The sequence below is a fragment of the Carcharhinus amblyrhynchos genome, chromosome 6 (genome assembly GCF_965287045.1).
Source record: "Carcharhinus amblyrhynchos chromosome 6, sCarAmb.v2.hapA, whole genome shotgun sequence".
NCBI classification, from domain to species: Eukaryota; Metazoa; Chordata; class Chondrichthyes; order Carcharhiniformes; family Carcharhinidae; genus Carcharhinus; species Carcharhinus amblyrhynchos.
Genome location: NC_137329.1, coordinates 49,643,292 through 49,669,800, shown reverse-complemented (window position 1 = coordinate 49,669,800; position 26,509 = coordinate 49,643,292). Strand labels below are relative to the sequence as shown.

The following is a 26,509-nucleotide window of genomic DNA, read 5'->3' as shown; positions in this document are numbered from 1 at the left end:
TGTAGGTGGCGAGTGCAGCTAAGTCTACCCAATTTATTTATACTCTGTGGGGAAGGTTCTGCAAATATGAACCCCAACCCAGATAAATAATTTAGCAAAATTGAGACGCTGCCTCTTATTATAATCAACAATGGAGCGATTTTGCATGCTGTGCTTTTCCGAGGGTCTCGGTGGGACAGTGAGTCTTATGGTGTGGAGAACATTTATCTTCATTATCCCTGTAACCTTCAGTCATGTTATTGATCAACAGGAGGTCAATGATTGGAGTTCGTTAAACATTGAAGACAGTGGTATGACCCCATCAATTCTAGCTACAATCTAGCAAGCATTCAGTCCTTGCAAACTGATAACATTCTTAAAGCGTGACTGTATAGCTCTGGGAAAATGTATGAGGGGACAATGAAAAGACAGAGTGTGACAGAACTAAAACACATGGGAATTATTACATAACACGGGAAAGAGAAGGGTATGAAAAAAAACTGAAAATGCTGGAAATTCTCAGCAGGTCTGGCAGCATATGTGGAGAGAGGAAAAATGGAGTTAATATTCCAAGTCTGTATGACTCTTCCTCAGAGCTTTCAGGACTCTAAATCAAATTTTATTGAATTCAACATTTGTATAAATTATTACCCAGTCTCACTACCTTTTAAAAACAGCTTAATAGTTGAAAATTTGGAGTGGGAGCTTCAATAGTTAGCTGAAGCAAATGCATTAAGCAATTTGTTGGCACTGGTAATTTAAATGGTTCATGCAGGGATGTTATGTTAGCTCCTTTGAGGTGAACACTGCAGGTGACTTATCTGAAAGAGCGCATTGGTGGTTCATGAGGGTAGATCCTTTAAATAGTTTAGGGTGAAGATACTGGGTGATTGTTGGGTATGTTGAATATACTATAAGATTGTTTAGTACGGTACATTTATTGGAACAGATGCATCAGTGGGCAACAGGGTACATCAGCTAGTTCGTTATGGTAGTCGCATCAACTGGTTCATTATGGCAGAGATGCTCAGTGGTTCATTGGGACAGATACATTAAGTGGTTTACTGCAGTAGCTCCTTATATGATCCAGTGGTCATTGTGACAGATTGATTAAATTAGGTGTCCTACTGGGGCACGCACGTAACATGGCTTTTTTTAGGGGAGGTAAATCATAGAGTCTAGAGGTATCAGGTAGTTCATTCGAGGAGCCACATTAAATTAGATAGTTATTGGTGGGGTGCATTTATCAAATGATGCTGCATCAGCTACCTCTTTTTGTGAAAATTACTTTGCATGGCAGATCCAAGAATCAGCTTCTCAAGTCCTGGGTCTGGTGTCCAGTTGCTTCTGGGTCTATTGCAGAGTTCTGTTTCTTTGTCCTTTATAAATAACTATTTGGTCTTTCTGCAAGACCATTCTTCCATCTGATCACATACAATCTGCTCCACTGTGGACTCCAGCCCAAACATTTACACAGAGCAAACTACTAGGTAATGGAATATCATCTGTGATGCAAAATCCAGTTGCAAAAGAAAGAGATGCAGAGGGAAGAAAATAAGAGAAAGAAAATAGATTAAAATCGTCCAAACTCATTTCAGCATTTTTCAGAATCTGATAACTGAAGCTTCATTCCTCCTCACACAAACACTACTGAATTATGGAATCCCTACAGTGCAGAAAGAGGCCATTCAGTCCATCGAGTCTGCACTGACCACAAACCACCCAAGCCTGAATCCTTTAATCCCACATATTTACCCTGCTAATCCCCTGACACTAGCGTCAATTTAGCATGGCCAATCAACTTAACTACACATCTTTGGACCATGGGAGGAAACCCACGCAGACACAGGGAGAATGTGCAAACTCTATATAGACACTGACCCAAGGCTAGAATTGAAGACAGATCCCTGGCACTGTGAGGCAGCAGTGCTAATCACTGTGCTGTCCCAGATCGGTGTGTCAATCCTCACACAAACCCTATCGGCTACAGATCGGTGCAACAATTCTGAGAGCTCAAATAAACTGAAGATTATATTCCGCTCTTTTGCACAAAATTAACTGTCTAGTCAAAACATGTTTGACAATTTGGAACCATTGGCCTATATTTTGCATTTAAAAATGTTTTGCATTTTAAAAAGAGACTTCACATGCTCTCTTGACATTATGGAGTAAGTTGGAGGACAACAGTCAGAGACTGCACATTCACAGTAAGATCAGAAATTGCTGTCTGATTAGCTTGCTCTACCAAAGACCACACTTCTGCCTCACCTAATAGACTTAATGTTGAAATCTGTATAATGACGGGAGTTTCAATACTCACCCACTAGTTACCATGAAATAAGGCAGAAAAGGTTAGGACTGGTGTATTCTAGTTTAAGTGAATTTTTAGCTGCACAATAGTGGATAATTACTGCGAATCAAACACTCAAACTTTGATTGTGTCTCATTCATGCACAGAAACATACATTGAAACTAGAAGCAGGAGAAGGCCATTCAGCCCTTCAAACCTGCTCTGCCATTCATCATGATCATGCCTGATCATCAATTTCAGTACCCTGATACCATCTTCCCCCCATGTCCTTTGATCCCTTTAGCCCCAAGAGCTATATCCAATTCATCCTTCAAATCACACAATGTTTTGGCCTCAACTACTTTCCGTGGTGGTGAATTCCACAGATTCATCACTCGTTGGGCGATTTGATTTATTATTGTCAAATGTACTGGGATACAGTATAAAGTATTTTGTTTCTTGTGGACTATTCAGGCAAAACATACCATTCATAAAGTATGTAGGGAAGAAAGAAAAGGATAGGATGCAAAATATAGTGTTGCAGTTACAGATAGGGTGAAGAGAAAGATCAACTTAATGTATGATATAACATAACACATGAAGAAATTTTTCCTCACCGCAGTCCCTTAGCCTAAAATTTTACCCCAAGTTCTGAACTTACACACCGTCTGGAACATTCTTTCTGAATCTACCCTGTCTAATCCTGTTAAAATTTTATAAGTTTCTATGAAATTCCCTCTCACTCATCTAAACTCCAAAGAATATAATCCTAACCAACTTAGTCTCTCCTCATGTTACAGCCTGACCTATGTAGGAATCAGTCTGGTAGGCCTTCGCTGTTCTCCCTCTATAGCAAGGACATCCTTCCTCAGATAGAAGCACCAAAACTGCTCACAATACTCCAGGTGTGACCTCATCAACGCCCTATACAATTGCAGTAAAATATCCTTATTCCTATACTCAAATCCTCTCCCTATGAATGCCAAACTGCCATTTGTCTTTTTTACTTCCTGCTGTGCCTCCACACTTACTTTCAGTGACTGATGCTCTAGGTATCCATCTCTCTCAATTTACAACCATTCAAATGTTAATCTGCCTTCCTATTCTTGCTACCAAAGTGGATAATCTTACATTTATCCACATATTACTGCATCTGCCATGCAGATGCCCACTCATTCAGCTTGTCCAAATTACACTGAAGCATTTCTGCATCCTCCTCACAGCTCCCTCTCCTTCGCAGCTTTGTAGTGTCTGCTAATTTGAGATAATACGTTTAGTTTCCTTGTCCAAATTATTAATATAAGAACATAAGAACATAAGAACATAAGAAATAGGAGCAGGAGTAGGCCATGTAGCCCTTCGAGCCTGCCCCGCCATTCAATAAGATCATGGCTGATCTGTTGTGGCTCAGTTCCACATTCCCGCCCTCTCCCCATAACCCTTAATCCCCTCTCTTATCAAAAACCCATCAACCCGCTTCTTAAAAATATTTAGCGAGGCAGCCTCCACCACTTCAACGGGCAGAGAATTCCAGAGATTCACCACCCTTTGAGTGAAGAAGTTCCTCCTCAACTCCGTTCTAAACCACCTCCCCTTTATCTTGAGGCTGTGCCCCCTAGTCCTACTGTCTTTTTTGAGCGGGAAGAGTCTCTCCACCTCTATCCTATCCATCCCATTCATCATCTTATACGTCTCAATGAGATCTCCCCTCATTCTTCTAAACTCTAGCGAGTACAAGCCTAGTTTATTCAGCCTCTCCTCATAGCTCAACCCCCTCAACTCCGGTATCAGCCTAGTAAACCTCCTCTGCACTCCCTCCAGGGCCAAAATATCCTTGCACAGGTGCGGCGCCCAAAACTGCACACAGTACTCCAGCTGCGGCCTCACCAATGCCCTATACAGCTGCAGCAAGACCTCCCTACTTTTATATTCAATCCCCCTCGCTATGAAGGCCAGCATCCCATTTGCCTTCCTGACCACCTGCTGCACCTGCAAGCTGGGTTTTTGCGACTCATGCACAAGGACCCCGAGGTCCCTCTGCACCGTCGCCTGCTGCAGTTTTTCGCCACGTAAGTAATAGTCCTTCCTACCATTCTTCCTACCAAAGTGGACCACCTCACACTTGCCAACATTAAATTCCATTTGCCATTTCCTGGCCCATTCGCCCAGCCTATCTAGATCCTTCTGCAGACTCTCCACACCCTCCGCACAATTTGCCTTTCCCCCAATCTTGGTGTCATCAGCAAATTTCGACACCCTGCACTCGGTTCCCTCCTCCAGATCAGCTATATAAATGATAAATAGCTGAGGCCCCAGCACCGACCCCTGGGGCACCCCACTAGTCACCAACCGCCAATCCGAATAGCACCCATTGACCCCCACTCTCTGCCTCCTATTTGACAACCAATCCTCTATCCACGCTAACACCCTACCCCCAACTCCATGTCCCCTGACCTTCTGCAATAACCTCTTGTGAGGTACCTTGTCAAACGCCTTCTGAAAATCCAGAAAGACCACATCCACCGGCTCTCCTCTATCCACCGCCCTAGACACATCCTCATAGAACTCCAGTAAATTTGTCAGACACGACTTCCCTTTAATGAAACCGTGTTGCGTCCGCCCAATCAAGCAATTCCCTTCAAGATGCCTCGCAATTTCCTGCTTAATGACGGATTCTAACATTTTACCTACCACAGACGTTAAACTAACTGGCCTATAATTCCCCGCCTTTTGCCTGGCACCCTTCTTAAACAACGGCGTAACATTAGCCGTTTTCCAATCTTCCGGCACTTCCCCAGAATCCAGCGACGTCTGGAAAATAACCACCAAGGCATCCACTATAACCTCCGCCATTTCTTTCAGAACCCTCGGATGCATTCCATCCGGTCCTGGGGACTTGTCCACAATCAGCCCCTCCAGTCTGTCGAGCACCACCTCTCTAGTAACAGTAATGTCATTAAGACCCTCCATTCCTACCACCTTTCCATCGCTAACACCCGGCAAATTATTCACGTCCTCTTCCGTGAAGACAGAAACAAAAAAGTTATTCAAGACCTTAGCCATATCCCCATCCCCTACCACTAGCTCCCCTTTCTCATTCTCTAAAGGACCAACGTTCACCCTAGCCAGCCTCTTCCTTTTTATATATTTATAAAAACTCTTGCTATCCTTTTTTATATTAAGTGCTAGCCCAGCCTCATAGCTTCTCCTACCCTCCTTTATCAACTTCTTTGTCAATCTTTGTTGACATTTAAACCTTTCCCAATCCTCTTCTCACCCACTGCTCTTAGCTACTCTAAATTCCTCCGCTTTTAATTTAACACTTTCCTTCACCTCCTTCGTTATCCACGGCTTATTACCTCTCTTCCTACTGTCCTTTTTAACCATCGGAATAAATTTCTGCTGAGCACCAAGAAAGATCTCCTTAAAGATCCTCCACTGCTCCTCAGCAGACCTACCTTCCAACGCACTCCCCCAGTCCACATTCGCCAATTCCTCTCTCATCCTACCGTACTCCCCTCTATTCAAACAAAGGACGCGCGTCCGGGAACCCACTTTCTCCTCCTCCATCTGCACCAGAAACTCCACCATACAATGATCACTCTCTCCAAGAGGATCCTTCACCGCAAGGTCCCTAATTCTACCCGCCTCATTACATAGCACCAGATCCAAGATAGCTCGCTCCCTTGTCGGCTCCAACACACACTGTTCAAGGAAATTATCCCGGCAGCATTCCAAGAACTCCTCCTCGAGCCCACCTCGTCCAACATGGGTCGACCAATCAATATGCAGATTGAAATCTCCCATAACTACTGCCGTCCCATTCCTGCACGCCGCACTTATTTGCGTGTTAACAGCCCGCCCCACCTCCAGATCATTATTCGGGGGCCTATAGACGACACCCACCAGCGTCTTCCTCCCTTTGCTGTTCCTAATCTCCACCCACAACGATTCCACGTTCTGCTCTTTGGCTCCGATATCATCCCTTGCTACCACCTTGATACTATCCTTAATCAGCAGAGCTACACCACCCCCTCTTTCCTCCTGCCTATCCTTCCTAAACACTTGGTAGCCCTGTACATTCATCTCCCAGTCCCTGTCACCTTGCAGCCACGTCTCTGTAATGGCCACCAGATCGTATCCATTTGTGTCGATCTGCGCCACCAGCTCATCCACTTTATTCCGAATGCTTTGTGCATTCAGATAAAGCGCTTTCATCCCAGCCTTCACCAGGACCCTATTTGCCGTAACGCCACCAATTGGGACATCCTTGGCCTCTTCCCTTACCTGTACCCTATCCTTAACTTTAGACCTCGTAGCGTCACCTACCCTCGCACCCTCCCCCCCCCTAATTAGTTTAAAGCCCTGTCTACAGTCCTCTTTACTCGATTCGCCAACGCTCTGGTCCCAGCACGATTCAGACCAACCCCATCCCGCCCGAACAAGTCCCACCTACCCCAATACTGGTGCCAATGCCCCATAAATTGTTCGGGTCTGAACATAGATCTCTGCGGCACTCCATTAGTCACTGCCTGCCAATTGGAAAAAGACCCACTTATTCTAGCTCTTTGCTCCCTGTCTGCTAACCAGCTTTCTATCCATCTCAAGACATTATCTGTAATCCCAGGTACTTTAACCTTACATAGTGATCTGCTCTGTAAGACCTTGTCAAAAGTCTTCTGAAAGTCTAAGTAAAACACATCCAACAGTTTTCCCTTATAGTTATATCCTCCAAGAATTCTAATAAATTCGTCTAGCAGGATTTCCCTTTGTAAATCCATGTTGACTTTGTTTGATTATAACACTTGCTTTCTAAATGATAATCTATGAAATCCTTGATAACAGACTCTGGCAACTTCCCTAGTACCAACATTAGGTTCACTGTGTAGAGTTTCCCGTTTTCCCTCCACCTCCCTTTTTGAGTAGCGGGCTTACATTAGTTCCATTCCAGGGTCCAAAGAATTATGGAAAATGACCACCAATGGATCTATTATTTCTAGGGCTATTCCCTTAAGTACTCTGGGTGAAGATGATCAGATTCTGGAGATTTATCCATTAACTTCTCCAAAACTATTTCTCTATTAATACTGATTTCCTTCAGCTCCTCACTAAAACTTGTGTTTCTCAGAACTTAGAATCATAGAAAAACTGCAGCACAAACAGGCCGTTCGGCCCACAAGTTGCACCGATCTTATCTCTACCTACTAGGTTTACCTATAACCCTCAATCCTATTAATTCATCCAGAAGTCTCTTAAAAGACCTTAATGAATTTGCCTCCACCACCACCAACGGCAGCCGATTCCACTCACCCACCACCCTCTGAGTGAAAAACTTACCCCTGACATCTCCTCTGTACCTACTCCCCAGCACCTTAAACCTGTGTCCTCTTGTGGCAGCCATTTCAGCCCTGGGGAAAAGCCTCTGAGTCCCCCTGAGCAATACCCCTCATCGTCCTATACACCTCTATCAGATCCCCTCTCATCCTTCGTCTCTCTAAGGAGAAAAGATCGAGCTCTTTCAACCTATCCTCATAAGGCATGCCACCCAATCCAGGTAACATCCTCATAAATCTCCTCTGCACCCTTTCAATGGCTTCCACATCCTTCCTGTAATGAGGCAACCAGAACTGAGCACAGTATTCCAAGTGGGGTCTGACCAGGGTCTTATGCAGCTGCAGCATTATCTCCCGACTCCTAAACTCAATTCCTTGATTGATGAAGGCCAGTACACCATACACCTTCTTAACCACATCCTTTACCTGCGAAGCCAATTTGAGAGTCCTATGAATGCGGACCCCAAGATCCTTCTGATCTGCCACACTGCTAAAAGTCTTACCCTTAATATTATATTCCTTCATCCAATTCGACCTGCCAAAATGTACCACTACACATTTATCCGGGTTGAAGTCCATCTGCCACTTCTCTGCCCAGTCTTGCATTCTATCTATGTCACGCTGCAACTTCTAACATCCCTCCAAACTATCCACAACACCACCAACCTTCGTGTCATCAGCAAACTTACCAACCCATCCCTCCACTTCCTCATCCAGGTCATTTATAAAAATCACAAACAGCAACGATCCCAGAACAGATCGCTGGGACACTCCACTGGTGACCAACCTCCATGTAGAAAAAGACCCATCTACAACCACTCTCTGCCCTCTGTGGGCAAGCCAGTTCTGGATCCACAAAGCAACGTCCCCTTGGATCCCATGCCCCCTCACTTTCTCAATAAGCCTTGCATGGGGGACCTTATCAACTTCTGGTACATTATTCATATCTTCCTTTGTGAGGGCAGAATCAAAATATGAATTTAGTTCCTCAGGCATTTCTTTGATCCCCATTATGAATTCTCTCTTTCTGATTGTATAGGGCATACATTAGTTTTTGTCAATCCTTTTCTCTGGACATATCTATAGAAACTTTTTTTTATGTTCCCCGCTAGCTTACTTTTATGCTCTATTTTCACCTTCTGAATCAATCACTTGGTCCATCTTTACTGAATTTCAAACTGCTCCCAATCCTCAGGTCTATTGCTTTTTCTTGCCAATTTGTATGTTTCTTCTTTATACCTAATTTTATCGCTAATTTCTCTTGTAAGCCATGGTTTGGCCACAGTTCCCTTTCCACTCTATCAAACAGAAATAAACAAATTTTGGAATTCACTTGTTCGTTCCTTGAAAGCCTGCCATTGCCAGTCCGCTGCCCTTCCTTTTGGTAATATTTCCCAATCCATCAGAGTCAATTCATGCCTCATACCATCATATAGTTACCTTCACTGAGATTCAGGATTCACTGTCCACCTTGATAAAGAATTCTATCGTATTTATGGTTGTTCATTCCCAAGGTTTCTCTCACAACTAGTGTGCCAGCTAACTCTTTCTGATTGCACAATACCCAGTCCACAGTGGCTGTCCCCTTGTTGGTTCCTCAACATATTTGTCCAGAAAACCATCCTGCATATAGTCCAGAAATTCCTCTTCTATTGTACTGTGACTAATTTGGCTCACCCAATCTATATGGAGATTAAAGTCACCCATAATCACAGAAGGGAATGTGTTGAACTTTCAACATCATGCATTTCAAGTTCAGGAATGAAGTAATGAACTGGATTTTCTTTTATAAAAGATTCTGGGACAAGTAACCAATGTGCACTGGAAAGCAAGTTAAATATCCAGTTGGAATAGATAATGAAAAGCTGTTTCAAAAACTAAGTCGTTGAAGCAGAAAAGTGAAAATTTCAAGCTACTTCAGTTGGCTGGGGAGTCCAGAACCAGGGAACATAGTCTAAGAACGAGAGCCAGACCTTTGAGGAGTGAAATGAGGAAACCATTCCATTCACAAAGGGTGTTCAGAGTTTGGAAACCTCCCCTGCAAACAGTGCTGGATCAACTGTTCATTTTAAATCTAAAATTCATATATTTTTGTGATCCAAAGGCATTAAAGGATATGGGGTAAAAGCAGTTTCATGAAATTAGATTGCAGATTGGCCATTAACTCAATGAATAGCAGAATAGGCTTGAGGGATTAAATAGCATGACTCCCTTGCCTATGTAAGAAACATGAAAGGGGTCTTTGAGAGCCAAGTTAGATGGCAGATTAAAATCAGCAGGACACTGGTGGAAAGTATTTAGTTGCGAAGTATTTATTTGATGCAAATAAAAAACAATTAGGCTCAATTTCTACAAATTCCCATCAATTCATAACTGATGAAAATAAAAATGAGGGGTGCAAATTCAGTATTATTTTATATTATTGTAAAAAGTCAAAATCTAACCTACAGCGGTTGCAGGAGTTGAAAAATACAGCTGCATATTTGTGCTCAAGGAAATTTTGACTCTTGTAGGCCTTAATATTGGACAAAAATCTAACGATATAGCAACAGCTCTGGAGTCAATGGTCCCAGAGGAGTAGAGCTTGGCATCTTCAGCATATATCTGAAGGTAGATTCAATGTTGGTTAATAAATTTGCCATGGAATAGCGAAGAAAACACATAGGAGGAAATTGTGACTGAAGCCCCAAAACATGGTGCAGCACAAACCATTTTCAGACAATATAGCTATAGTGATTGTCCCTTTAAGTGCAGTACAGCAGAGTAATGCTCACATGGCCTGAGCAACCAATCAGAACTCAGTGTGGAATCACCCCATGGTGAGAGAGGCTCACATTTTGGCTCCATACAACTGCTGCACAATTCTTATTAATAAATAACTTTTGTGTTCACTAATGATGTTCTGAATGTGCATCTTTATATCTGGCAACAAGGATAAATTATCTTGATACCCAACACCTGTGAGTATCCTGTTTTAATCAAAATCTGAAAATAAAGTACTCAGCAGAATATCTCTCTCTGGGCAAATAGATCCATTTCACTCCTCCGCAGAGGGCTGAACACAATACATCAAGCTGTTTGAGTATTATTTAAAAGCAAATGAAATATAGGAGCTGATGAAACACAAAGCAATTCTCAGCATTTGTGGAACCCAGATCTATAACTTTATTCACATTCTTACAGTTCAAAAATGCCCAACTCCAACGCATTTAGTGAGCATGTGGATTCAGCAAAGGCTCAATTGTAGCCTCAGCCATCAGTCATACTCCAGAGATTCAAATTTGATTTGAGGTAGAGAGGCCCAGGTGAATCAATCACAATTTGCGTTGCTAAACTGAAGCAATTATCAGAGCATTGCGATTTTGGAGCCACGCTAAATGACATGTCATGGGATAGGTTAGTCTGTGGCATGAACAGTGATACTATTTAACACAGATAGCTTGCAGAGGTCAACACAAATTTTAAATGAGCAATTGAGTTGGTCCTGCCATATAAAGTGCTAAAAAAGTTGCACAAGAGTTGCAGAGCAAACAAAACAGTGCCACACACCAGTTAGGGCAAGAACCTGCAGCCAGCCATGGTGCAAATGCAGCCGTGGAGTGAGAACCAATTTCAGCCATCAACAAAACAAAAAGGTACAGAATAGGCAGTTGGTAATACTTAAAGTGGAATGTTACTGATGTAGAAGTAACCACACTCTTGAAATGTCAGTTTAAGGAGGCTGCGTGTTTTTATCATACAAGAGGACGTTCAATAAAGCAAATCAAAATCATCAAGTAATCAATCAACCGAGATGTTACAAGTATAAAACGTGGAAGAGCCTCGCACCCGTGATTCTCTATTTACTCTTTGTTTAATCTAAAAACAGGCATGATAGGTTCTATTAGTATAGCACTCTGGGTAAATGGGAAGCTTCTTAAATGGAACTGAATGCAAGGGCATCAGCCACTGTGATGGGTGAGCGTACAGTTCAGTACCTAAGATAGAGTCCAACAATTAAACTGAAGAGAACTTCTGCTGGGTTGATGCCTTATACAAGAGAAGCAATAAAAATTGGGTACCACAATGGTACCCAAAAACAACGGACAACAGTCTATCTAACTCCCACTGATAACAGCAGTTAGCAAAGGACCAAATCTTCTCAGCTGCAATTGGCTTAAAGAAATCAGGTTTAGTTGGGCTGGGATTTTTCAAGTGCAGGAAGGGGGACTGCCTGAACTGATCAACAAATATGAGAGTGTCTTCTGTGATGAATTAGGCAAATTCGAAGGTTACACACTAAGATTTATGTGAATCCAGAGGGGGCTTTCTGATTTTTTAGGGCAAGGCTGGTACCATATGCCTTGCAAGAGAAAGCAGGTACTGAGTTAAACAGGTTGGAAGAACTAGGCATTATCTAGCCAGTTCAGTTCTTGGAAAAGGCAACACCTATCATCCTGTATTGAAACTGAACAAGAACTTTAGCATTTGTGGTTATTTTCAGCTAACAGATAATCAGGCCGCCAAACTGGATAAATAGTCAATCCTGAGAATTGGAGACTCCAATGCAAAGCTGCCAGGAGATCAATCTTACACAAAGCTGGATACAAGTCATGCATACGAGCAACTCAAATTAGACAATACTTCCCAATCTATGTCACCATAAATACCTAGGCCTATTCTAGTACATGCACCTGACTTTAGGCATGTGCAATATTCCAAAGGGACAATGACCACATCAGATGCACTTTCACAGGCTTCATCAGTGAACACTAAAGATATTTATTAATAAGAACTGTACAGCAGCTGCACGGCGATGGCCCTTACTCTGCTGTGTTACCCTTAAAGAGACAATCGCCACAGAACTCAACCAGAAGGCAAACAACAGAAATGGACTATAATGAAGAGACAAGGGAGGAATGGAATCTTTATATCTCTTGTTAACTTATAACTTATGGTTGGCACCCTCAACAGTCTACTCATTCCAGCAACATTTTCAAAGTTTCATAAGTGTTGGAATAATAAAAGTAGTAACTGAAATTGCTGAGAACACATAACTGATCAGTCAGGATCTCACTGACACTGAAAGCTTAAATAAAAAACAAACACGTTTATATAATCTTCAGTTGCAATCTAATAACACATGCTTGGAGCTGAAATTCAGCTGACATGACCATTCCTGATCACTCCCAATGACTCAAGCTAGAAATATAAACAGCATTAAGCTTGGCTGTGATGACCCCACATGGTCAAATAGCGTTCTGCCAATTACTTTCTTGGATCCCACCTAAATAATGACCTCCAGAGCAAGGGCAGCTAGCACCCACGGAAGCAGGCCCCAAGGAGAGTCAACTCCATCAGGAGAGTAAGGGAGAAAATTAAGAAAAGATTTTTCAAACAATATTGTTCTACTAACGTTAGCATGAGTGACTGGAGGAAAATAATCTCACTGAGGTTCAAAGGATCACAGACTATGAAGTGGACCTATCAGCAAGACACTGGATTCTGTAAGCACCATGCTCGATTGTTTGATGTCCACACCCGGTTACCACTGACGTTTTAATAAAGGGAGAATATTTTAATTTCTCCTTTCAATAAAACTTTGATCTCTCTTGTCCTCTCCAGGTTTGTAATTCACTAAAAGGGCAGGCATCTATCCCAAAGTTAATTTCAAAACTTATGAGAGCTCAGAGCAAGTATTTGTACAGGTGCTCTGTGGTTTTTGGCAGGTAGCTCCAGAACAAAGCCCTGTGTGGATCTATCCACTGAACACTCAGTGTCCTGGTATACAAACTTCCCAAGCTTGGCATCCCGTTCAATATTCCTGACAGGGATCTGAAAACCCAGCACACCGTTTAATGCTAACAGAACCACTGTCATACCCCAACCCAAATTCTATCAATGTTTGGTGCCGGTGTGGAGATATGTATGGATTCAGCCTCTCCTCAAACCCAGAAACATCAACTATTTTAACAGCAATAGAGCTACTTTGTCCTGGGTACTGATGCTTGTTTGGCACTGAAGAAGCAATAATATAGTAACTGAGGAGGCTTTTTCTCTTCCTTCAGGAAATAAAGGAGAGGAAAATAAACCAACAGAATCACTTCCTCAAATTCACCAAGACAGACACCTAACCAGAGCCAAGTCAGGGCAGGAAACTACCAGAGGCAAGGGGGTGACCCACCTGAGAGGATGGGGGTGCAGAACGCAGGCACCGATCCACCCGGAGATAGAGGCAGGACAACGCACACCCAGAGACAGGCAGGTTGGCAAACTAAATAGCTCAGCACCTTATTAATGTGGACAAAACTCTACTCTGTGACAGCTCAATGGATCTCAATTACAAAGACTGAATAAACTGCTTTCACTCTTACAAATGCATCAGCCTCCGACTACACACTGCCATAGCATGTATTCTTCCACAAGCATACATTGTGATAAAACTGCACAATGATTTCACAGACTGTGTGCCAATGCGCAAACTTCAGAAAACCTCGTTTAAAATTAAAAAATAAATAGCCTTTAAAATTGTATCAAGCAGTGTTGGTTTGCAGCAATGAGACGTTTTATTACTGTGGAGACATGAAAGAGCTTGTAGCAGCCCCACTTGGCATTCTTACAGAAGTGCAGCCAGACTGTTTTTGGTATTACAGAGCAGTTCCTCCGAACTCATTACATGTCAGGAAGCTTTTAAAAATTGCTTTAAGGATTAACTCTGTCGCAGCCTGGTTACTTTTTCAAGTCTATTCATAATGTTAAACATTATTCACATCACATTTACAAGGAAAATGAAAGCATGTATTTCTCTTGGTTCTGCCTCCCTCTATCACTGCCCCTCAGATCATCGCTTCCTTTTATTATTGTCCTGTCCATCTTCAGCTCAAGAATTACTTGCCCTTTCCACTGCTACTCCCTGTCAGTGCCTCCCTACATTACTGCCATTATTGACCCTTCATTAGTCTTTCCCTCTGATGCTGCACTATCCATTATTTCTTCACCACTATTTTATTACTGCCCCTCTGCAATATTGTTCTTTGCCATTATTTCCGATTCCAATACTGTCTGTCCTCATTACTGCCCCCTCCTTTGCTGTTCTTCTATTACTCATTCAAATAGGTAGCATTAACAATACAATATAGACCATTTTGCCAATAAGTCTATGCAGTCTTCATGTTCCACCCACTGTAGCTCATCCGACTCTCTCACCATGTCTTTCTATTCCTTTCTTCCTCATCTGCTTAACTAACTTCCTCTTAAAATTTATTTTTGCTATTTCCCTCAACCATTCCACATGCAGCAAATTGCACATTCTAACCACATTCTAGGATGAAAGTTTCTACTGAGTTCCTTATTGGATTTGTTATTTTATATTTATGGCCTCTAGGTTTGGAAACATCTTCCCAGACCGACTCTAATCAAACCCCTTCAGAGTCTTAGAAACCTGAATTTCGTGACTTAATCCCAGTCTCATTTTTCTCTTCAGGAGAAAACAGATCCAGCCTGTTCAATCTTGCCTGACAACTTTCTCCACAGCTTCTATATTTTTTTGTGATCAATATTTTAACCAAGGTTCTAGCCAAGGTTTCTTGTTTAAGAAATGTTCTGCTTTTGAGTTCTATTTCTCTGGAAATCAACCTAGTGCTTCATTTGTAGTTTTTTTAAAATTAGCTTTGTTATCTGATAATGCTGCTTTTAATGACTTGTGTTTCTATACCTATAGATCTCTCTTAGCCCCTACCCCCCTCATTTAGACACTTACTTTAAGACATAGGAGTAGAATTAGGCCACTCAACCCATCGAGTCTGCTCCATTATTCATTCATGGCTGATATTTTTTCATCCCCATTCTCCTGCCTTTTCCCCATAACCCATGATCCCCTTATTAATCAAGAACTTATCTATCTCTGTCTTAAAGACATTCAATGACCTGGCCTCCATAGTTTTCTGCAACAAAGAGTTCCACAGATTCACCACACTCTGGCTGAAGAAAGTCCTTCTCATCTTTGTTTTAAAGGATCATCCCTTTAGCCTGAGGCTGTGCCCTCTTGCTGTAGTTTTTCCTACTAGTGGAAACATCGTCTCCACATCCACTCTATCCAGGCCTCACAGTATCCTGTAAGTTTCAATAAGAACCCCCCTCATCCTTCTAAACTCCAACGAGTACAGACCCAGAGTCCTCAACCGTTCCTCATGAAACAAGCTCTTCATTCTGGGGATCATTCTTGTGAACTTCCTCTGGATCTTTTCCAAGGCCAGCACATCCTTCCTTAGATATGGGGCCCAAAACTGCTCACAATACTCCAAATGGGGTCCGACCAGAGCCTTATACAGCCTCAGATGTACATCTCTGCTGTTGCATTTTAGCCCTCTTGACAAATGCTAACATTGCATTTGCCTCACTGCTGAGTGAACCTGCATGTTAACCTTAAGAGAATCTTAAACAAGGACTTCCAAGTCCTTTTGTGTTTCTGATTTCCTAAGCATTTTCCCAATTAGAAAATAGTCCTTGCCTCCATTCCTCCTTCCAAAGCGCATGGCTTTCCAAGTCATAGGTGGCTTTCTTATTCCCCCAACTAAAGCGTACCTCCTCACAGTTTTATATATACTGAAATTCATTTGCCAATTACACACTAATTCTGCAAGTATGTTCATATTTTCATTTCATTTTTATTGTCTCAGTTTTGCTCAGTATTACTACACCCCTTAATTTGGTGCTGTTTGCAGATTTGGATTCCAAATCATTTACATAAATAGTGTGTGGACCCAGGACTGATCCCCATGGAACATTATTTCCCAACTGCTGTTCGTTTGAGTAACTACCTTTAATCCTGTCTCCCTTTTCCGTTTTGCATCCAGTTTCTGTGGATTCTGTCACTCGACCTGTGATTCCTTTTGTATTGCTCTTGGTCAAGTCTATTGTCCAATATTTTGTCAAAAGATTTTTGGTGGTCCGTGGATTATGTACATTGCATCACTCACATCTACTCTTTCTGCCATTTCCTCAAGGAATTCAAAACAGTTCGGGAATTTTCTGAAATCTGTGCTGACTCCCGTTTATTATATTTTCCGTTTATAGATGCTTCTCTATTACATCTTTGAATAAAGATTGCATTATCTTTCCTACCAGTGATGTTGAGCTAACTGGGCTTTAGTTCCGGGGATTTGTTTTATCTCCCTCTTGAACATAAGAATAACAGCTGTCCGCCAATCCTCTGGCACTATTCCCTTTATAATAGTGCCTCTGCTATCTTATCCCTGTCTGATTTTAGTATGTGTGGATGCAATCCAAAGACTAGGGGCTTTCCCCTCTTTAAGTTAGTCTGGTTTATCAATTATCTCCTTCCCTTCTATGTAATTGTTCCCCACCAATGTTACTGTTAAATTTTCCTCCCCCACTACTGTTGTCTCCATTATTGCAATGTCCCCTCACCACCACCCCTCCCCCAAGGCCCTTTGATTGCTGCATCCACTCCATCAATGTCTCATCCATTATCGCTTCCTCTATTACTGAGTCTGATCTGGAACAAAATTGGACTGCGGTGAGGTTGTAAAATTCAATGTCCAACTCTGTACCCTCCAACAGAGTTAACATTTACTGCGAGTAAGAATAAAATCAAACTTTGAGTGAGGATTGTTAGATTGGACCTCAGTGAAGTTGATCTCTCTCAAATAACGTTTACTGTGAGTAAGAATAACAGAGTTAACGTTTCAGAAGCTGTGTGTGACCTAAAATCAATTTGCACAAATGATCAACAGTAAAACAATTATTTTAATCACATCTTTCAATTCAAGAAACTGGACTGATTAAAACTCAGATAGTACGTTGTAAAACATTTTGAAGGAACTAGTTTGCACGAGGTTAATTATTCTTTTACAATTACTGTCCAACATATGCCTTGCAGTGAATTTAGAGACAGGATAAACAGGATGTTACTTTATTGTCATTGAGCGAGCTCCTCATGTGGCCTGTTTTTATCATCTTGTGTGAGTAAAAGAACTTGTACCAAGAGTGGAAAAGTTCCCGAGGACATCCAGTACACACAGTCCACATCCCAGCACCCAAACGAACAGTCCTGAATTTTAATGTTGAGCCACCTTTTCAACAATTTCAATGGCAGTGAATTCAATAGAAGAACCAGCGTTAAGATCATTCAATTGTTTCATATCCTTTGCGGTCAGGACCTGCCCTCTCACTCGTGCCCCTCTGCTGTTGAGCAGAGTGCATCTTGAATGCTCATTCACGGAGCATTCCTTCAGACATCCGCTGGAAGGTATCGGGAGAATACTCTGCAGTTTGAGATGAATTTGGGAGTGATTCTTCCACATATCTACCTTTTTATATCTGCTGGCAGAGGTTTCCATGCACCTACTGGGCGATTTTTGGAAGTGGACTTTCATGTGGAGAAGAGGATCTTGATGCATCGACTGGGAAAGATCTGGAGATGCCACTCTGCATTAACTGGGAGGTATCACACAGAGACTGGTAGTTTCCATGCTGTTCTTCTTTCCAAGACTGACTCCTTCACCTTGTGTCATTAACATTGATGCACTAATATATGTATTATCTTTCATGATCTTCGTGGACTCCGCACAAACAGAAATTGGACATGTCTGACAACAGTTTCCTCAGCTTAGTAGCAAAGGTTAAATTCCCTCAGTGTCCTGTTCTCCTCTGTTAAAGTTGCTCAATATTCTAGGATTATCATGGAATACCAACCATCTTCCGAAACTGCTCTCCACCATCTCCTTCACTGTCACCTCCAACAAGTTTTGGAGCTCAGGGACTGCTTTGTCCACAAAATCAAAACCATCTGATCAGCTGCATCAGTCCACCTGACCAAACATCCTTTAATGGTTCCCCATCCCAGTCCTAAATGCGCCTAGTTTGGGGGCGTTTAAGAGATTGGTGGATAGGTTTATGGACGAAAAGGGATTGGTTTAGATTAGTGGGTCAATGTTTTTTTTTAAAAATAAGACTGGTCGGCGCAACATTGTGGGCCGAAGGGCCTGTTCCGCGCTGTAATGTTCTATGTTCTATGTTCTATGTTCTATGTTAAACTCGCATCTTTCTCCAATTTCTCTTCCATCATCCCCTCAAGTCTATGAGACCCATGTCTTTCCTTTCATTCTATCTCCACTAAACTGCTGACCAGCCACTTTCCCATCCCAATCCCCATATTAGCCATTATCACCCCTTTGTTTAAAAAAAAAGGACCCCACCATCCCTGCAAATCACTGTCCAATTTCCAACCTCCCTTTCCTCTCCAAAATCATAGAATAGAAGCATAGAATGCCTACAATGCAGAAGGAGGCCATTCAGCCCATCATGCCAACAATTCGACACACGCTCTATCCCTGTGGCCCCACATATTTATCGAACTTTTTGCCGCCTTCCAAATTTGTTGTCACGTTTTCTGGAACTTTATGTTTGAATTACTCCCATCAAGTTTGCTACCCTGCCATAATGCCAACCGGCTCTGATCACTAACGATATCTTAAGTAACTGTGACACAGAGAAACTTTCCCTCCTCATCCTTCTCAACTTGTCAGCAGCCATTGACATGGTTGACCCCACATCCCTTCTCCAGCCACTGTCGTCCAGCTGGATGAGGCTCCTCTCACATATCACCATTCTTATTTATCTCATTGTGGCCAGAGAATCTTCCTGCCACCGCAACATAACCCTAGTGTCCTCCAAAATCTATATTTGGCCTCGGTGAAGCTTTGATCACAAACCTACAAGATATCAAATGTAAACAGAGCAAACATCCCCGTCAATTCCTGGCTTGTGACCAATCTCAATGGAGAGAGCTCATCCAGGAAGACACTGAAGACATTGAAAGACTTTGTCAACAATGTGCAGAGTCAAAGTTGAGACTTTGGAGAGAGTGCAAAAGCCTTCAAACTACTCTTTAAACACCAACACCTCTACTTTCTCAGAAGACTAAGGAAAATTTGGCATGTCAGCTATGACTCTCACCAATTTTTATCGATGCACCATAGAAAGCATTCTTTCTGATTGTATCACAGCTTGGTATGGCTCTTGCTCTGCCCAAGACCGCAAAGAACTACAAAAGGTTGTAAATGTAGCCCAATCCATCACGCAAACCAGCCTCCCATCCACTGACTCTGTCTACACTTCCCACTGCCTCAGCAAAGCAGCCAGCATAATTAAGGACCCCCCGGACATTCTCTCTTCCACCTTCTTCCTTCGGGAAAAAGATACACAACTCCGAGGTCACGTACCAACCGATTCAAGAACAGCTTCTTCCCTGCTGTTGTCAGACTTTTGAATGGACTTACCTTGCATCAAGTTGATCTTTCCCTACACCCTAGCTATGACTGTAACTGTACATTCTGCACTGTCTTGTTTCCTTCCCTATGAATGGTATGTTTTTGTCTGTATCGCACGCAAGAAACTTTTCACTGTATGTTAATACGTGTCACAATATTAAATCAAATCAAAATCAAAATCAAACCTGCTCAGCATTGTGGCAGAATCTGCAGATCACGACTTATCAGTCATCTTGTCTCTGGCAACTGAATCAGTGAAGCCAGTCTGTTTGCAATCTTGGTATCACATTTAACCCTAAGAAGAGATTCTGATCCATCACCAAGACATCTGTTTCCATCTCTGTAACTTTGCCTGACTTTATTCCTGTTTCTGCTAACCTCATCAGCCTCAGTGATGTCTTTTTTAACCTCTAGACTCGATGATCCCAACACACTTCTCGCTGGTTTCCCACATTTTACTCTCTGTAACATCCATGTCATTCAAAATTCTGCCCATGTCTTAATTCATACCAAGTCCCATTCTTTTACCACTCCTGTGCTCTCTCTGCAGTCAAGCAAACTTGTGATATTAAAATTTGCATCTTTGTTTTCAAATTCTTCCATGGCCTCCCCCCGCCCCCACCACCATCTCTATAATATCCTCCAGATTAAGATCTCTCTGTGATATCTCTGCTCCTCTAATTCTAGCCGCTTGGGCCAGGGTAAGATGCTTTTTCAGAGTGTTGGTGCAGACTCGATGGGCCCAATGGCATCTTCTGCACTGTACAGATTATACGGTTCCTGATCACCATCCACTGAATGTTGATCAAGGACAGTCTTGACTGGAAGCACTGCCTGTCATGTAAACGATCATACTTACTTTTCAATGCTCAGATATATAGAACATACAGATATATGAATTAGGAGTAGGCCACCTCAGCCTCGCCATTCTCACCCGCTTCCAATAATCTTTCACTTCCCCATGCTTATCAAAAATCTATCTACTTCTGCCTGCTTCCACCACCTTTTCAGGATGTGTTCCAAGCACTCACGACCCTCAGAGAAAAAAATTCTCCTCATTTCTGGCTCAAATGGATAACCCCTCATTTTTAAACAGTTCTAGATTTTCCCACAAGAGGAAGCATCCTCTCCACATCCACTCTTTCAAGGCCCCCGGGATTTTATATGTTTCAATCAACTCACCTCACACTCGTCTAAACGCCAACAGATATAAGCCTAGCCTGTCCAACACTTCTTCATATGACACCCCTCCCAATTCCAGGCATTGGTCTAGTAAACAAAGGGTCAATTAGAAAAGGCATGGAGGAAATACCTATAACTGGAACACGATGGCCAAGCAGTTAAAATGTGTGTACAAATGGAGTGCCTTGATTGGAGTGTACAAAATTATAAAAGGCCAACATAGAATGGACAGGGAAAATTTGTTTTCTCCTAGCAGAGAGGTCAATTACCAAAGGTCCCAGATTTGAGGTGATTGGTAGAAGGATTAGAGGGAATGTTAGGTGAAGCTTTATTCACCCAGAAGGTGGTAGAATCTGGAATTCGCTGCCTGGTTTGGTGGTTAAGGCAGAAACCCTCTATTCATCCCTATGGATAGGATGCTAGCAGGGGAGGAATAGAATGGGCTGAATGACCTCTTTCTGTGCCTCAACCTTTCAACTGTTAAAAATGGAATGAACTCCTTCCTTTAAATAATAGCTGTACAAACATCAGAAGGTCTGGGTTAAAAGAGCTTACAATTATTAAAAGTCCACAACCTCTACTCCCATTATTATCAGCAGATGGTTAACTCGATAGCACTTTGAGAGATTTGGTAATAGGTTATAATTTTCCTCCTCTCTCGGAATACTTTGTTCACTTTTTTTTGATGTACTGTGCCAGCTTCTGGAGGAAGAAAAAAAACACATCTGAGTGGGAACTAATTGGGCCGCAGCCCTCTTAAGTGGTTTAGTCTGAAAGCTGGCTCAATCAGTTTAAAATCAAAGCAAGCTCTACTTGAATGTGGATAGACCTTCTTTGGGAGAGTCAGAGCCATAACAATGCATGACGGCTGATACATCACTGAAACACTGAGGCTCCCTTGCTGTAGAAAAGCAACAAACACATTCCGAAGAGTTGTGTTGTGTGACTCTAGGTCACTCCTGGGTTGATTGATGGAGCAGGTGGGAAGACAAAGGAGCCCAAGGTCGCTTCAGATTAGAGGTGTACAGCCAGGCTGAAGGAGTACATTGTTAAATAAAAGTACTCGCGTTTAGTGTAACAAACAAAATGGACACTAAAAAAATTCAAATCAGCGCAGAGGTCAACCCTGCTCATAAAGAGACAGCACGAAGATATCAGCACCTTTGTAAAGCAGGCTCATTATAGGGTTATTACACCAAAAGTCAGGCTACAGCAATCATTATCCACTGAACCCAATGGTGTGATCGTGCTGCAATGTTGTGAGATCTTCAGCTCTCTACTCAGATAGTTCACACAAGCTGTGCAATAATTCTGCGCATTCAATCCAGCCCCAATAATATCACCATTCTTAGCAAAGAGCTGTGAAAGAAGTACTTATGTTATACAGGCAGTGAGGCACTGCGAAATCACCTCATTTACATTTCAAGGCCTATTTCCCATGTCACAGCAACATATGCTTGTTGCTTGCAAACGGCGATCCAAAAATTTTGTTTTCTGTCCGCAGTCCCTTTCCCAGCCTCTGACTAAATCCGTACCAGTTGTGAGCAAGAAGAAAATTGTTGGCAGATCACACCTCTTGAAGCTCTATTTATATTCCTGCTTCAGATAGCTGCTGAAGATGATCCTGGCGCAGTGGTTAGCACTGCTGCCTCACAGCACCAGAGACCTGGGTTCAATTCCCGGCTCGGGTCACAGCCTGTGCAGAGTTTTCCCTGTGTCTGTGTGGGTTTCCTCCAGGTGTTCTGGCTTCCTGCCAAAGATGTGCAGGTTAAGAGAATTGGCCATGCTAAATTCTCCCACAGTATCCAAACAGGTGCTGGAGTGTAGCGGATTTTCACAGTAACTACGTTGCAGTGTTAATGTAAGCCTACTTGTGATTAATAAATAAACTTTAAAAGAGTCTTGGCAGTCTAAGGGACAACAATGGCATCATCACTTGTCTTACATCTTACAGTTGGCGGCAGGGTTGTGAAGCAAGTGGAACCAAGACAGAATAGTGAGTTAAGGGTACCTCCACCATTCCGTCTCAGAGCCTCCCTCTTCACCAAGAACCAGAACACCAACTACAGAAGCATCAGGAAACATTTCTGACAGTCCTCTCCCATAGCCTGGAAACAGAGGAGTGCTGGAAACAAAGCAGGTCAATCAGAATTTACAGAAATGTCTATTTTAACCAGGACTGTTACCAGAACGGAGAGGTTTGAATTATAAGGAGAGGCTGGATAGGCTGGGACATTATTCCCCTGGAATGTAGGAAGATGAAAGGTGACCATTTAGAGGTTTAGAAAATCATGAAGGGCATAGATAAGGTGAATAACTAGATCTTTTCCCCAGGGTAGAGGAGTCCGAAACTAGAGATAATACGTTTAAGATGGGAGGGGAAAGATTTAAAAAGGATCTGAGGGGCAACTTTTTTTCACACAGAAGGTAGTGCATATATGGAATAAGCTGCTAGAAGAGGCGTGGAGATGAGTACAATTACAACATTCAAGAAGACACTTTGACGGGTACATGGATGGGATAGGTTTAGAGGGATATGGGCCAAATGCAAGAAAATGGGACTAGTTCAGTTTAGGAAACCTGGTTGGCATGGACAGGTTGGACCAAAAAGCCTGTTTCCATACTGTATACCTCTATAAGTCTATTTGAAAACTAAGTAAAGCAATGGAGGTGGAGGGGGGGGGTGGGTTCTGAAGTAACAAAATCTAACGTTCAGTGTCCGACCATAGCATATCCTTTACCAGTCTCTCAACACCAGGTCGGTGACTTAACTAATTACAGCCAGCATTCACTTAAACTTCAAATTAAGAATTGTAAGACACTGTCAAGCTCTTAGGTTCAGAGCTGAGAGGCAAAACAAAATCAAACTGATATATTTGGTGGCAATTATAATTATGTTAGCAAAACTGAAATATAGTTTGTAGTGTGAAGGATGTGACCAAATGTCTCCCTGGCATCAAATGTGTAAGGGGGTTTTCTTGCTGTGTAACCAATTGCCTATAGTCAGCTACCCCCAATGGGCAAATACTCAGACACATGACACAAACCCACACAGGTTGCTGCTATTTCTGTCAGTATGCTTTAGAATAGGGAGAACAGCAATCAATTGGGGTGGCCACTGCTGGAATATCCATACATATATGGATATTAAATGAGGACAAAATTAGATTTGGCTGTGATGGCATCCAGTTGATACTTACTGTTGAGACCTGAAAACATGAAAAACAGCTACGGTACTGTCTATGGTACTGTGGTCCATGGTACAATGACACTCTTGGTGCTGAATCCCAGCAAAAGACAATCTTCTCAAGAAAGTGAAAATGAAATTTTCCCCGCCCATTCTTGCTAACCACCAAAATAATGCAAATAATGCTCTGAATTATTCGGAATTCAACTTCATATGGTCCAAAACACTCAAATATATCAGATTGGTAGAAATCAGTTTGCAAATTTATCTTGAATTATATTGTAAATTTATCTCAAATTGTATCTTTCATTCATTCCCATGGGATGTAATCATTGCTGGCAAGGCCAGTATTTGTGGCCCATTCTTTAAAGTTTAAAGTTTATTTATTAGTCATACGTAGGCTTACATCTTATATCCCCTAGTCGCCACACTCTGGCACCTCTTTGGGTATACTGAGGGAGAATTTAGCACGGCCAATGCACCTAACCAGGGAGGACACCAGGGCACATGGAGGAAACACATGCAGACATAGGGAGAACATGCAGACTCCACACAGAGAATGATCCAAGCCAGGAATTGAACCTGGATCCCTGGCACTTTGAGGCAGCAGTGCTAACCACTGCGTCACCCCTAGTTCCTAATTGCTCTGGAATGAAGTAATTTACTAGGGCATTTCAGAGGGCAGTTAAGAGACAATCTGGAGTCACACATAGGCTGGACCAGGTAAGAATGGCAGATTTCTTTCCCTAAAGGATAATAATGAACCAGAAGGGTTTTTAATCACAGTTGACAGTGATTTTATGGTTACCATTACCAAGGGTAGCTTTCAATTCCAGATTTATTAGCAATTCAGGGCAGCACAGTGGCAAGCACTGCTGCCTCACAGCGACAAGGACCTAGAAGTGATTCCTGGCTTGGGTCACCATCTGTGCAGAGTCTGCATGTTCTCCCCATGTCTGCATGGGTTTCCTCCAGGTGCTCCAGATTCCTCCCACAGTCCTAAAGACATTGTGGTTAGGTGTATTGGTTATGCTATACTCACTCAGTGTACTTGAACAGGCAGCAGAGTGTGACAACTAGGAAATTTTCACAGTAACTTCATTGCCATGTTAATATAAGCCTACTTGTGACACTGAGATAAATGTAAACTTCAAATTGCTCTAGCTGTCGTGTTGGATTTGAACCTCTGTCCCCAGAGCAGAGCATGAGCCCAGCTCTCCAATGGACTTCCAGTCCAGTGACACTAGCATTACTCCACCATCTCTCGCATTCAAAATGACACTAGCCTTATGGTCAGGGGCAATCAAAAACAAGTTCAAATCAACCCACAAAGTTGCACACCACATGCTCACTTCACCACTCCTATACAGAAACACAACTCCCCAGCAAGGGCAGAGCTTACACTTGAGCAGTCACTTCACACAGAGGCCACACATCACTTCACAAGTGCCATGAAATTGTCATTTATAAACTCAAGTCAACATGGATCAAAAGAAAATCATTCTCACTAAAACACATTCCTTTGGACAGCAGTAGAACAGCCCTACACTTTCATCAGTTGTGTAAGATCGTTCGTAATCAGAGCAACACGATTATATATTTGGATATATTTTCTCTTTATATCACCCGAATTAAAAATAAAAACACTGGAGACTTATCCAAAAGCAAGTCACCCTGTAGCCCACGTCTCTTTTAAGAGCTACAGGTAAACCTGTGACTGAACTCAGAAACAGCCTGGCCAATGTCAACAGGTTAACAGGGAAAGAGAGACAACATTAGAGCTGCACTTTTTTTGCCTCCATAGATTTAAGTAAAACTCTCTCGTCTTGTTAGTGATAAGGTCTGAAATGTAAGTGGCTCCAGTTGCCTCTATCCGAATAGGCGGCTCACAATTCTTGAATATGAATGAAAGTTAGTGAGAAGATGAGCTGGCTCCCTCACCTCTGCATGGCGGTGCTGTAGTGTTTCTGAACTCCTCGCTTCCTGCCCGGGTAGACCCTGCCATCAGCTCCCAGCACACAGAGCAGCACAAACAGCGTCCTCAGGCCAATCATAGCTGCACACTGAGAGGGGGGGAAGAGAGCCGAGCGCCCGCTCCAACACCCAGCTCCACTCACTCAGTGATCCGCCCTACGCTTCCACACTCAGCACAGCTCTCCCCCCGGGCGCCAGAGCTGTGAGTCTAACTACACTCAATGGGACGCTGCACTGGATGGAGAAACAGGCTGTTGCGAGGGGAGGGGAGCCCTGAACCCAGCCTTCAGGC

The 26,509-nt window shown here is 42.6% G+C and overlaps 1 protein-coding gene across 1 annotated transcript in view; it reads right to left on the bottom strand.

Moving 5' to 3' along the window:
* LOC145344465 (kielin/chordin-like protein) overlaps positions 1-26,297 on the bottom strand; it is a 304,857-nt gene extending 278,560 nt beyond the window's left edge. The window contains exon 1 of the mRNA XM_080191611.1: positions 26,185-26,297. Within this exon, the coding sequence (XP_080047737.1) occupies positions 26,185-26,297 (113 nt within the window). The remainder of the gene's footprint in view (positions 1-26,184) is intronic.
* Between the last annotated feature and the right edge of the window lie 212 nt (positions 26,298-26,509).